The following is a 15004-nucleotide window of genomic DNA, read 5'->3' on the forward strand; positions in this document are numbered from 1 at the left end:
AAACCACGGCTTCTCAGGGCTTATTGCTTTTTATAAAACAGATAGTTCCGGTCCTTGATTCTGATTAGTTGAGCCGCGTTGGAAGCTGCTGTAAATTACTCTACAAACATGCTCTGTTTTATTTTGTGAAACCTTACTACATATATGGAATACTGTTTTATAAAAGCAATAAGCCCCATGAAGCTGTGGTTTACAGTGAATTTATAACAGCTAAGAGGCGAGTTATACCAAAGACTTTATATATAGGGACTTTGTTTATACTCCCTTAGCTGTTATAAATTCACTGTAAACCACGGCTTCACGGGGCTTATTGCTTTTTTTATAAAATGGGTAATTCCGGTCCTGGATTCTGATTAGTTGAGCCGCGTTCGAAGCTGTTGTAAATTATCTGTGTGTTGCAGCAACCACTTTGTTGCAACCACAACCGTTTCTGAAAAAACTACATTGATTGGCAGAAGAATAATGTTTTTATTAATATCATTACACAAATGAAGTTCCTCTGAAATAGTTGTGGTTGCAACAAAGTGGTTGTACAGATGTAAACAAAGGTGTATGTTTTAGAGTAATTTATAACAGCTTCGAATGCGGCTCAACTAATCAGAATTAAAGACTGGAACTATCCGTTTTATAATAAAGCAATAAGCCCCAAGAAGCCATGGTTTACAGTGAATTTATATACGCTAAGGGGCGAGTCTTCGGTTATACCCCCTAAACTGTTATAAATTCACTGTAATCCACGGCTTCATGGGGTTTATTGCTTTATTATAAAACGGATAGTTCCAGTCTTTAATTCTGATTAGTTGAGCCGCATTCGAAGCTGTTATAAATTACTCTAAAACGTACACCTTTGTTTACATCTGTGCAACCACTTTGTTGCAACCACAACTATTTCAGAGGAACTTCATTTGTTTTATTAATATCATTACAATTTGCTTTGTTTTAATTTGTGAAACCTACTATGTATATGAAATAACCATTTTATTAAATCAATAAGCCCCAAGAAGCCATGGTTTACAGTGAATTTATAACAGCTAAGAGGCCTAACCACAGCTTCCTGGGGCTTATTGGTTTGTTTTAAAATACCGAGGTTACCAAAATCCGTTTCTTAATCAGAAATGATTGTATATTATTAACATTATTACATTTTTACCATATGTCAAAAAAAATATTTTTTTAAATTACAAAAATATAAAAAACACAGTTTCGCTGATTAAATAGAGCGTTGTAGTTCGTCCGTGTGGGTGGAAGAGAAGCTGCGTACTCACGTCAAGCGCGCGGCCCCTTGAAGTGATCCGGGTCCTTCCGCTAGTTTGTGAATGACATCATTTCTGTGAGAAGTGCGCTGGGATACAAACAAGGGAGGCTGCTGCTCGCTAGCCCGCTAATGCAAGTAGGTCAATCCATGTGCAGAGATATGAAATCAAGGATTTAAAATCTGAGGAGGAAAGCAGTGGTTGGAATTACATTTGTGATGAGACGTTTAAAATTACGCTTGCACTCTTCGCTGTCCAGGGTCCTGTCTTACGAGCGCAAGCCTGTCGACCAGCCTCACTTTTCCACCACCCTTACGTTAGGTAAGAAAGATGTTACAGCTTTAAGGTCATATCAGGACATGGGTCTTTAGCATTCATTTAGCTGTCCTGAATAAATGTAAACGTCAGCACCAGTTCGTGAAATCTCGGGATCAACATGGTCTTGGGTGCGGCTGCTACAAAATTAGCTGAAAATCGCTGAAGACAGATACGTCTTGTGTGTTCAATTATGCAAACGCCATAAAACACTCACGAAAATAGGTCGTTTTCTATAGATTCCTCATTCTAACGTTTATAATATGCACATTGATAATCAGCGATGGTGTCTAAGATTAAATATTAACCTGTTCGTTGCAAGTTCGTAGGAAATGAACAGCAACTGTGTTCGGATCAAATCACATGACTCAGATGTCAGATGTTAGATGCATGACTGCCAGTGCTGACTGCATTTGCAGCCTTTTTTAATCTGAAATGTGAATTAAATCTAGGCTGGGAGAAATGCTGAAGTGAGCATCCTATTTACATCTGCTGTGTGCTGAAATGCAGATCTGACTAATTGTTTGAGACTAATGTGTTTGATCTACATCACACTAACATTTTGTGTGACTCCAAGGCTGCTTTTAGGGAAGGAATCATGGAGTTGCGTGTTGGGAGTAAATACCGTCTTGGGCGAAAGATTGGAAGTGGCTCCTTCGGTGATATTTACTTGGGTAAAAATTATATTATTTACACTAACTCACTACTGATGGAGATTTTGTGGTGTGAAGTGTCGTCCTAATGTTTAAAACGAAAATCTTTCAGGTGCAAACATCACATCAGGAGAGGAGGTAGCCATTAAACTGGAGAGTGTGAAGACTAAGCATCCACAGTTACATATTGAGAGCAAGTTCTATAAGATGATGCAAGGTGGAGGTGAGAACGGATTTCGTTCAGTTTGCTTTTTGATGCTACGAATAGGTTTCTAGACATGTTTCTTCAATCTCCTTAGTTGGGATTCCCTCGATCAAATGGTGTGGTGCTGAAGGGGACTACAATGTCATGGTGATGGAGCTCCTGGGTCCGAGCTTGGAAGACCTGTTCAACTTCTGCTCGAGGAAATTCACACTTAAAACAGTCCTGCTGCTGGCAGACCAGATGGTAATTGCATTGAAAGTATATTTAAAACAGATCTTAAAGCAAAAAAAGTCATAGTTGTGCTTATACTTAGGGTTGGTTATTTGAACAACCCCGTCCTGCACGGTTTTTGCTACGGATGTGACACTTTCCCTTGGTTTCACAGATGTGGCTTAAGCCTAGACTAAAATGTAGGCCTGAGCTGTTTCAACTGAAAGAAACTTGCACTGACTGATATTAAAATATATCAGTGTTTCCTTTCTCAAGATGCACAGTAGTAATGTTTTTATCTAAGGAACGTTTATAAAAATTACTTAAATGTCTTAACTATGGCCTAATCCTGACTTAGACTAAGACCTGTCTATGAAACCGGGCCTTTTTGTCTTGTTGTTGGGAGTTTTGTATTATTTTAATAAGTGATAATACTTAATGAGCAAAAATCCTATATATTTATATTGAACGAAGGACCTGAGGCATATCAAGGGATCGGAATATCAAATCGAAAACCCTAACAGCCGCATAGCAACATGCTTAAACCCCCAAAATATCATAGCAGTTGAGTAGCAATGCAATAGCAACTATCTTCAATGCCCTAGGGTCATAAATGCACGTTTTTGATATGTAAAAAAAACTATATGAAACTTATATGCACTACAAGTGAAAAGTTTTTGAACAGTAAGATTTTTAATGTTTTTAAAGACGTCTCTTCTGCTCACCAAGCTTTTTATTTGATCCAAAGTAAAGCAAAAACAGTAAAACTGTTAAATATTTATACTATTTAAAATAACTGTTTTCTATTTGAATATATTTTAAAATGTAAATAATTCCTGTGATTTCAAAACTGAATTTTTAGCATCATTACTCCAGTCACATGCTCCTTCAGAAATCATTCTAATATTCTGGTTTGCTGCTCAAAAACATTATTATTATATGGAAAACAGCTGAGTAGATTTTTTTTTCAGGTTTCTTTGATGAATAGAATGTTCAGAAGAACAGTATTTATCTGAAATAGAAATCTTTTGTAAGATTAAAGGTCTTTATCATCACTTTTGATCAATTTAAAGCATACTTGCTAAATAAAAGTGTTAATTTCTATAAGTTCTTTCCCTAAAGAATATACTGACTCCAAGCTTTAAATGGTATAGTGTATAATGTTACACAAGCTTTTTATTTTACATAAATGCTGATCTTTGGATCATTGTATTCATCAAAGAATCCTGAAAAATGTACTCAACAGTTTTAAATATTGATAATAATAATAATAATAATAATACATGTTTCTTGAACAGCAAGCCAGCATATTAGAATTATTTCTGAAGGATCATGTAACACTGAAGACTGGAGTAATGATGCTGAAAATTTAGCTTTTAACACAGGAATAAATTACATTTTATATGTTATATTAATAATATATTCAAACAGAAAGCAGTTATTTTAAATAGTAAAATATTTTATAATTATACCACTTTTGCTGTATTTTGGATCAAATAAATGCAGAGAATTCTTTAAAAACATTAAAACTCTTACTGTTCAAAAACTTTTGACTGGTATTAGTTTTATGTAATGGAATGCAATATTCTTAAGAAAAACTATACAAAACCTCCTCAATCAATCAAATTTTAAATATGTAGTGCTAAAACATCATTTTAACCCAGAAAAAAATGAATGATCATAATTTAATATAGATTTTATACATCTGGGACAACTGTTTGATGTTTACTCTTTCCAGATTAGCAGAATCGAGTACATCCACTCCAAGAACTTCATTCACAGAGACATCAAACCTGATAATTTCCTGATGGGGCTTGGCAAGAAGGGAAACCTGGTCTACATCATAGACTTCGGCTTGGCCAAAAAGTATCGCGACGCCCGCACACATCAGCACATCCCGTATCGTGAGAATAAGAACTTGACTGGCACTGCCCGCTATGCCTCCATTAACACCCATTTGGGCATTGGTAAGGGCACCAGAGAAATGCATTCTGCTGATAAAAGAGGACTCTTTATTTTGGGTTATTCTATATTTACCTTCTGTTTCCACAGAGCAATCTCGACGGGATGATCTCGAGTCCCTTGGCTACGTTCTTATGTACTTCAACTTGGGTTCTCTGCCCTGGCAAGGCCTCAAAGCAGCCACCAAAAGACAAAAGTATGAGCGAATCAGCGAGAAAAAGATGTCAACTCCTATTGAGGTTCTTTGCAAGGGCTATCCATGTGAGTAGATGCAATTTGATTAGCTAGATGACATGAAATTACATTTCTCATTTAACTCTGTTTTCTTTTCCTAATACATCCCCAGCTGAATTTTCAACCTACATGAACTTCTGCCGCTCACTTCGGTTTGATGACAAACCGGACTACTCTTATTTGAGACAGCTGTTCAGGAATCTTTTCCACAGACAGGGATTTTCATACGACTATGTGTTTGACTGGAACATGCTGAAATTTGTATGTTCTTTAAACATTTTACATTTTTGTGGTGTAGTTTAAATATTGCTCACCTTGTGGGTTTTTCTGACTGTGTCAGGGCTCTAGCAGGACAGCAGAAGATAAAGAGAAGGAGCAGAGGGGTGAGGGAGAGGAGAGGGATGAAAGGACCGGAGGCGGACCGCCGGGATCCGCGGCTCGTGCTTTGCCCTCCGGCCCCAACCTCCCAGCTCCTAACAGGGTGCGCAACGGCCCAGACCCCGCCAGCTCAACACCTGCCTCCCGTGTGCCACAGTCTGGTAAGTCTAAGGATGACCGGAGGTGTTATTGATGTCTGTTCTATTTATAAGTAGGTTATTTTTGAAGTACGTGGTTTCTCCTCCGTATGAAACCACATCCGCCTGACCTTCTGTGTTGTTGGTTATTGAAATCGGCATTTATAACTTACCTGTTGTTTTGTTTTTCAGGGAACGCATCTCCAAGAGCAGGTCGAGGAGCTGAGCGGGAAAGGAGAGTGTGTTTACGGCTGCACCGCGGTGCTCCTGCCAATGCCTCCCCTGACCTCCCTCTCCGTCATGATCAGATCCGCATCACTCCCCCACAGGTTTCCGTTCACGTACTGGCTTTTCGCTTAATTCCCTGATATTTGTTTTTGCTCTGACCTGTCTGTCTTCCTCACACAGGTCAGCGTTCCATTCGAACACATGGGGAAATGAGCAAGTTCTGTCATTTACTGTTTTTAGGAGGTTAGTGATTTTCTTTCTTGGTCTGGATTTTTCGTTTCGCTTATCCAAAATGCACTGAAATGCAATTCGTACAAATATTGACTTTTCATACACACAATACACCTCTTATATAGCTTGTTTTTAAGTTTTGAATTAAAATTAATTAGGATATTTTCTGTTACAGTGCCTTGCGAAAGTATTCGTACCCCTTCATTTTGTTCACATTTTATGATGCAGCCTAATGTTAAACTGTTTTAAGTTACTTTTTTCCACAACAGTCTACACTCCGTACACCATAATGACAAAGCACAAAACAGATTTGTGACAACTTTGCAAATTCATAAAAATAAAACACTGAAATGAGTACATTGCATAAGTATTCATACCCTTAACTCGGTACTTAGTTGAAGCACCTTTACAGCCTCAAGGCACATCTGCATTTGGCAATTATCTGCCATTTTTTCTCATCTCTTCACCTCTCAAGCTTTGTCAGCTTGGATGGGGGCTGGCAGACATTTTCAGGTTCTCCAGAAATGTTTGATTGGGATCAAGCCCAGGCTGTGGCTGGGCCACTCAAGGACATTCACAGAGTTGTCTATAAGCCACTCTTGCTGTGTGCTAAGAGTCATTGTCCTGTTGGAAGGTGAACCTTCTGACAAGTGTGAGGTTCTGAATGCTCTGGGCTGCATTTTCATTAAGGCTATCTCTATATTTTGCTGTGTTGAGCTTTCCTTTTACTCTGACGAGTTCCTCAGTCCCTGCCATTGAAAAACAGCCCCACAGCATGAGGCTACTACCATCACACTTTATTGTTGGGATGCTACTGTGCAGGTGATGAGGTTCGTTAGACCAGAGAATCCTATTTCTCACAATTTGAGAGTTCTTCAGGTGCTTTGTTGCAAATTCTGAGTGTGTTTTCATGTGTCTTCACTGAGAAGGGGCTTAGGGTTGCCCCTTAAACTGCCATAAAGACCGGATTGGTGGAGTGTTGCAGTGATGTTTGTCCTTCTGTAAGTTTCTCCCATCTGCATATATGATCATGGAGCTCCACTAGAGTGACCATCAGGTTCTTGGTCACCACTCTAGCCAAGGCCCTTCTCCATAAATTGCTCAGTTTGGCCAGGAGGCCAGTTCTAGGAAGAGTCCTAGTTGTTCCAAACTTCTTCCATTATGGATAATGGAGGCTACATGCTTCTGTGAACCTTCAGTGCAGCAGATTTTTTTCTGAGCTCTTTCCCAGATCTGTCTTGACGCAATCCACAGGCAGTTCTTTTCTTTTGAATTCAGGGCTTGGTTTTTGCTCTGATATACATTTTCAGCTGTTAGACATTTTATTAAGAAGTGTGTGCCAAATCATACTCATTCAAATAATTTGTCACAGGTTAACTTTGTAGTGAATTGTAGTAACATCTACAAGCAATATGAATGCTCCTGAGCTAAATTTCAACTGTCCCAGATAAGGGTATAAATACTTATGCAATGGAATCATTTAGGTTATTCATTTTTAATACATTTGCAAAGATGTTAGAAACTTGTTTTTTGCTTTGCCGTTATTGTGAATGGAGTGAAGATTGATGTGGAAAAAAGTAATTTAAATCAGTTTAACATAAGGCTGCAACAACAAAAAATGTAAAAAATGAAGGGGAATGAATACTTTTGCAAGGCAATGTATAAAGTCAGAAATGTCAGGGAAATACAACTGTCCTGATATCGTAATAATAAAAAAAGCAACTGTTTTGATATAATCTCTTTTTTTTATTAATATTATTTTTTAGAAAATACATTTAAGAAAAACAACAGGAAATGACATTAGAGAGTTCAAGTTCAATATGTTTAATATCAGTGAAACCTTTTATGATGGTTAGGTTAGGGATGGTTAGTTCAGGTTGTAAAATGTGAAATGATACATCTCCCTAAAATTGTGATATTTATAAATGAATAATTCCTCATTAAAAATTTAGTAAGGATGCATTTAATTGATCAAAAGTGACAGTAAAGACATTTATGACATGACATAAAATTTCATCACATAAATTAAAATTCTGTTCTTTTCAACTTGCTATTCAAAGATTTTCAAAATTTAAAAAATCACCGTTTCCACAAAATATTAAGAAGCACAACTGTCTTCAACATTAAGAATAATAAGAAATGTTTCTTGAGCACCAAATCAGCTTTAGAATGATTTCAGAAGGATCATGTGATACTGAAGACTAGCGTAATGGTTCCTGAAAATTAAGCTTTGCCAAAAATAAATTACATTTAAAATATATTAAAACAAAAAACAGTCATTTTGACCCAACCACTATAAATAGTTTGCACATACATCACGATTTGGTCAGCTACCCGGATGCGCGGCCATACTGGCGATACTCGGATGTAAACAACAGCATAGATTGCACGGTTAATATACTACTGAAGATGTTGTTCTGCTAATTTATGCTGTCTAAACCACAGGAAAAACATGTGGAAGCTGCTAAATCATATAGAGGAGGACTTAGTAAGCAGGAAAGGGCGCAATATTTTGACAAACTAAAGTTAATAGCTGGTGAAGATACGCAAAAGCAGTATTAATTAAAATATTAGCCTAATATTTCACCTATCTGACTGGAAATGATAAGAACAAGCACAAATGTTGTTCAGATTTTGTCCTGGAAATCCTTCAGTTTGGCCAACCACAAACGCCTTTTGTTCCTCGGTTTTTTGCACTCTTCTCCTTGATTTGTTATAACTTTTGGCAGTCTGTAGTACTACAAATGTTTTTCCCCATCAGACCGATACGTACAGGTCAAAACATGACAATAATTGACTATTTTCAGTAGCAACAATCAGCAAAATATGTGAGTTTCATTTGGTTCAGTAGCATTGTTTACATTCAGTGTTGCTAATATGGCAGATTAATGACACGTCATTAAAACACTCTATACTGCACAATAAATAGGTTTCAGTATTTAAAAGGTTTTTTTTCCCCCAAAACTCTTATGTAATTAACTTGCTAAAGTGTGTTTACATTTACTTCATTTTGCAGGATTACAACAGACAACTCCCCTAAAGCATTTATAATCATCTTTCTATGTAAAACGGGAGTGCGACGGAGGCAAGAAGCAGAAAGGAAGGAACCACATTTTTGTAACAGACAAAGTGCTCCCCCGTCCTCACGCACTGCAGGTTGTTGCTGTTGGAATGAGACATCGAAGATACAGACGCATGTGGACAGTGGCTAGCTACAGTTTATCGAGGATCACAAGACTCAAACAGTGGAAGTGGAAAAGAGAATTTAAACCTGCGACCTGATGAAGGTTCTGGTTGTTCTCTGTTTGTCTGAAACGCCAAGAGAAAAGAAGGACTTGCTTGTTGGACTGTAAAATTAAAATTGAATATTGATAGAGTGTAACAAATGTATCCCTTGCACAAAAAGTGTTGTATGTTGACACCTTAATGATGTATGAGGTTTCGTGGAACCATCTTTTCCATGTTAAGTATTTTAAATATGCAAAAGTTATGAATTTCCAAGAATGTTGTTTGCAGTCAGACTGGTGTTTGGCCTGTAGATATCACTGAATGGATGTGTCAAGATTGTACATCGAACAGATAGGAGTTGAATTGTTGGAGCTATTGATATAAATATGGGCTGTAGTGAACTAACATAAAGATCAATTTGAGCATTATTAAAGGCCTGAATTCCACTCTTACAATTACACAGCTGAACAACGTGGTGTAATTTGATATGAAGACTCCTGCATTGACATTATCCATGACAACCTCATTTATAAATAAACACATATCAAAAGTATAATTGTTTCATTTATTTTAACACTAAACATTTTTACACAGCTGGCGTATGAAGTCAAGACAAGAGCTGTTTACTTCCAGTTTATCTAAATCTTTCTGAATGGATTATTAAAATTCCAACGGTTATCGTATAAATCGGTACCACCATGTAAACACTAAAAAAGTGCTCTATAACACGTTAACGTGAAAAGTGGGAAAAGAGCCATTTTGAGTAACTGAAGCGATTCACATAATAAAACTTCATTTCTAAGCTTTACTGCTTTAAATTAAACGAAGTAAAAGTAAAATCATTCATTATTATCTTTTCCCAACAACTTTCTGCGCAAAACTGTACGTCAAAATGGCTTGAAATCGATGAAAGTTGCTAACTAAACTAAAACTAATTTGTATTAATAATTCAAATCACACACACAGACACACACAAAATTTTAATTATTAATACAAATTAGTTTGCAACTTTCAGTCGAGTCTCCGACATACAAAAAGACCATTACGTTTTTACTCAACTAATAATGTACATGAGCTCTTCTAGTTTTAAATAAATTTGAATCAAATTCTATTTATTAAACAATACCAAGCATTCATTTGTACAATTCTAGCAAACGACGTTCACTATTACATAATTCGTAAAAAAAACAGTATTTACTGTAAATTGCGTCACTAACGTAATGACTTTTATTTTGAAGTTTGTAACGCTACAACCCATTTTAGAAAAAAGAAAACGAAAGGTCCGCTTGGCGTAGCAGACTTCACAGCCGCTTTCCACTTTTATCCCCGTTAAACTAATCCGCAAGAGATTTTATTCAACAGCAAGGGGAGTTGGGAAAAAAGGAACTGCCTTTCAACGACAATCCAAATAAGATTCGATATTAAATCCGTTAGAACTGCCGTGAATACACTGTAAACGGTCCGAAGACGTGGTGAATTACTACATGGGAACAAATATAAAAGGACTGAGCGCAGATTTTCCAACAGAGATCAACGGCGCTGGAATATAAACATGGATGACGGGCAGCAACGATGGCTTTGAAGAATTAAGGCCGAATTGCTTCTCATTTGTTTTCCTTTGTGCTCAGCAAATGGTTTTAAATCTGCGTTTATGTTATTGGTAAGTTGCCGATGGTTTTTGGTAACGTTACTTCGTTTTTTTCCTTACTAATTTTACCTCGGAGTTCAACTATTTGACTCAACTAAATTTATGATAACGTTACTCTTCCAAAGAAGGTAAACGTATAACACGAAAAATAAACGCTGAATGTATTTGACATGATTAACGGTTCACCCAACAATTAAAATTGTGTAATTTAACGTTACACGCCCCAATGTTGATTCAGATTTGACTGACTTTTTTTCTCACTAGTCAGTGTTTACTTTCATTGTGTTTTCTTCAATACAATGAACATGAATGAGTCAGAATGTCATAATACATATTTTTGCGTTCCGCAGAACACACAATTATGTAAAGAACGTCATACAGTTTTTAACAACATTAGACTTATGACAAAACACTAAATTATTGGTTGAAGTTAGCATTACGTTGGTGTAAACAGTGAAGTACCAAGAGTGAGATACACACTAAGATGTTAAGACATATGAATAAACTTACTTTCCCGTTCTTCATACTTTGTAAATAGAAAAATCAATTTCTGCAAACCTAATTTGTCCTTGACTTGCTTTATATTTTAGTTACAGTTAGTGCTTATGTACGGTGGTGTAACCGTTATTCATGTCTGAATACTGCCACACTTTTTAATTTTTGAAGTTTACATTCTAAAATTGAAGTAAACAAATGTGCAACTAATCTTCATACAGTGGTAATCATTGTAGAAATATTCTAGGAAACTAGTAGACAAAAAATGTTTTCTAATTCTCTGTTTGTTTTCTAAATCCATATTATTGATCTGGTGAATGATTTATCCATTTATACGTTTCATGAAAAACATGACCTTGTAATTTTTAATCAAAATACACTTCTAGTCAAAAGTTGTTGGACGGTAAGATTTAAAGAAGCCTCTTCTGCTCAGCAAGCCTGCATTTATTTGATTCAAAATACAGCAAAAAAACAGTAACATTTTGAAATATTTTTACCATTTAAAATGTTTTTTATTTGAATATATTTTGAAATGTAATTTATTCCTGTGATTTCAAAGCTGATTTTTTTAGCATCATTACTCCAGTCTTCAGTGTCACATGATCCTTTAGAAATCCTTCTAATATTCTGATTTGCTGCTCAAAAAACATTATTATGTTGACAACAGCTGAGTAGAATTTTTAAAAATGTTTCTTTGATGAATAGAAAGTTCATAAGAACAGCTTTTATCTGAAATAGAAATATTTTCTCACAATATCGTCACTTTTGATCAGTTTGAAGAATCCTTGTTAAATAAAAATATTTAATTTCTATAATTTAAATAAAAGGATCATGTGACACTGAAGACTGGAGTAATGATGCTGAAAATGTAGCTTTGATCACAGGAATAAATTACATTTTCAAATATTTTCAAATAGAAAGCAGTTATTTTAAATAGTAAAAATATTTGAGAGTATTGCTGCTTTTGCTGTACTTGGTATCAAATAAATGCAGGCTTGGTGAGCAGAAGACATTCTTTTAAAAAATGTGAAAAATCCTACTGTTCAAAAACTTTGACTTAAAAAGTTGGCTTTTTTAATGTTTAATCAAAATTTTATAACTCAGTCTTCCAGTGAAACCGTAGACTTCTCTCTTGTCAGTCTGACTTGTTTTGTTTCTTTAGACTGCTTAAACACTTTTCTTACAATTAACCTCAAGTTTATATTCAGATTTGCCCTCATCTAATAAAAAACAATTCGAAGTCCCCACCCTATTGTTGTTTTTTAATATCCCATTTCACTCGGATGTACATAACAATATCGATAAGATCTGTTTCTGTTTCTGTTTCATTGTGACTTTAATCTGATTTTAGTTTCATTTTTTTTGCTTGCCTACGTTATCTTGCACCATATTACTGTGAAATGATTCATGGTGTCATCATACTGTTTCACATTCCTCTTTCCTTTCCTCTGATTCATTTTAATGGCATTTTTAAACTAAACATTATTTCAGTACGTCAGATTTCTGCTTTACAATACAAACCCTTCTCCGGAATCTTTGATCCCCACTGATTTTAACATCCCAATCTCGATCAATACAGCATTTGAGACGCGACGTGCCATTGTCTGAACATTTCGGAGAGGAAGTTGTCGGGATGGCTCCTGGTTCGCTAGCCACAATGGCTCCTACTGGGCCCAACATCTCTTGGTTCCCAGAAGCTCCTCTACTCACTCCAGAGCAGCCCATTTTCCTCATGACAACCACAGCACAGGCATTATCAGGCTTCTTTGTGTGGACAGCACTTCTACTCACCTGTCACCAGGTAAACAACCTCTAAACCAGCTGGGACTGAGAATCAAAACTTAAAGGGATAGTTCACCCAAAAATGCAAATTTGATGTTTATCTGCTTACCCCCAGGGCATCCAAGATGTAGGTGACTTTGTTTCTTCAGTAGAACACAAACGAAGATTTTTAACTCAAACCATTGCAGTCTGTCAGACATATAATAGTTTCAGACCGATTGTTTTGTGTGTTAAGACCCAGTGCATTGTCACAAGCTGCAGGGTTTAACTCTCAAAACCGTGGAGCCCATTGACTGCCAATTTATGACTGACAGACTGCAACGGGTTGAGTTAAAAATCTTTATTTGAATTCTACTAAAGAAACCAAGTCACCTACATCTTGGATGCCCTGGGTGTAATCAAATTTAATTTTTTTTGCTGAACTATCACTTTAATCAGTGTATTTTAATGTGTTTATCTTTGTTTTGTTTTTTTGCAGATCTACATGCATCTGCGTTACTACAGCTCTCCCAAGGAGCAGAGGCACATAGTGCGCATCCTTTTCATCGTACCCATCTACGCCTTTGACTCCTGGCTCAGCCTTCTCTTCTTTACCAACGACCAGTACTATGTGTACTTCGACACAGTCAGGGATTGCTATGAGGGTAAGCTTTCTTTTCAGCTGTCTTTGCACATGGAGCTTTAAACACGACACCTTTTGCGACCTGTTTAATAGCAGTCTTCTACTAGAGCGGCTCTCTGGATCTGTAGTCAGCTGGGATTTCCAGAAGCGATTGTTGCATAGTAACCGGGTTTATCACACATCAGTGGAGCGGATGCACATGGATAAATGAATAAACCAGGTTCTCGTTTGACACCAGACTAGTACAGTGCAGAGTTATTGTTGGCTAAAACTAAAAAACAGCTTTATTACTTAAAACAAAACGAAACACAAAGAATTAGTTGACTGCTGAAGTAAAATTTTCTGATAATTTAGTCAACTTTATGTCATCCAAGATGTTCATGTCTTTCTTTCTTTAGTCAAAAATAAAGGTTTTTAAGGAAAACATTCCAGGATTTTTTTTTCCATATAGTGGACTTCAATAGGGATCAATGGGTTGAAGGTCTAAACTGCAGTTTCAATGCAGCTTCAAAGGGCTCTACATGATCTCCGCTGAGGAATGAGGGTCTTATCTAGTAATAAAATTACTAAAATGTTCCTAAAAAAACAAAAGAAAGACTAATTGAAAATATTCTATAATAGTATTTCAGGTGTGCAACTGTGCCATAGCAATATTCAAATAAGTATTTTTTTTAAAATGATGATGAATTGATTTTGGTTTTTGCCTGGTTGTGAAGGGCAAGTGGTATACTGTTTCATTCACGGATATATTTTTGGATAGTTTTGATTTCTCCTAATTGGGTGTAAGGCTTCCATATGTTTGGAAGGGGGGAGGGTTTGGTAAACTGCCGTTCACACCAACTAGACCTTCAGCTGCACTGCTGTCGGTCTCCCGACTCAGCAGCAGCAGCAGCAAACAGTGAAGAGCAGCTGTGGCTGCAGGGCGCGCGTGCTATATATAGAGCTGTGCTCTAGCCTCCGCTGTCACACATACACTGCTCCACAGAGCAAGGGAAAAGGACAAATTAACATCCACTGGGGATGCTGAGAATATTGGCACAGTTCAGTTGCTGCATAGGCGCAGTTCTTGAAATCATCTACTGTTTTCCGTGATTTAAAGGACATCAGGACATCATTAAGGGACATCAGATGCCCATTTTCCTTAAGTTGTTATGATTCTGTAGGATCTTTATAAAATGTCTGCAACATACTTTGGTTAAAATTCCTCAATGGTCATGTAAAAAAACACCCTTTTCACAATGTCAAAAACAGCTCTGTTCACAGCGACATGTTTCGGTGCATGGCTCTTTAAATGATAATAAGCTGCTGTTCACAGAACCCCTCTCTTGCGTTTTTTTTGTGCATTCGGTGGTGTGTTATCATCCAAAACAAACCTAATCCACTGCGTCCTCAGTGGTTCTGATGTCGGGAGAAAATGAAGACT

At 36.7% G+C, this 15004-nt stretch overlaps 2 protein-coding genes across 3 annotated transcripts in view; both read left to right on the top strand.

Moving 5' to 3' along the window:
* The first annotated feature begins 1314 nt into the window (after positions 1-1314).
* Positions 1315-9584, top strand: LOC141297350 (casein kinase I-like). The gene is made up of 12 exons (XM_073827762.1): positions 1315-1390; positions 1513-1574; positions 2146-2242; positions 2334-2444; positions 2521-2669; positions 4375-4603; positions 4689-4859; positions 4945-5093; positions 5173-5371; positions 5540-5676; positions 5756-5818; positions 8823-9584. The coding sequence occupies exons 3-11, from the start codon at positions 2167-2169 to the stop codon at positions 5786-5788; spliced, it is 1254 nt and encodes a 417-aa protein (XP_073683863.1). The 5' UTR covers positions 1315-1390; positions 1513-1574; positions 2146-2166; the 3' UTR covers positions 5789-5818; positions 8823-9584.
* A 731-nt stretch (positions 9585-10315) lies between these two features.
* tmem184ba (transmembrane protein 184ba) overlaps positions 10316-15004 on the top strand; it is a 15012-nt gene continuing 10323 nt past the window's right edge. For both annotated transcript variants that reach the window (XM_073828021.1, XM_073828022.1), the window contains exons 1-3: positions 10316-10694; positions 12757-12978; positions 13438-13603. In XM_073828021.1, coding sequence (XP_073684122.1) covers positions 10686-10694; positions 12757-12978; positions 13438-13603 — 397 coding nt within the window. In that variant the 5' untranslated portion in view covers positions 10316-10685. The remainder of the gene's footprint in view (positions 10695-12756; positions 12979-13437; positions 13604-15004) is intronic.

The sequence above is a fragment of the Garra rufa genome, chromosome 22 (genome assembly GCF_049309525.1).
Source record: "Garra rufa chromosome 22, GarRuf1.0, whole genome shotgun sequence".
NCBI classification, from domain to species: domain Eukaryota; kingdom Metazoa; phylum Chordata; class Actinopteri; order Cypriniformes; family Cyprinidae; genus Garra; species Garra rufa.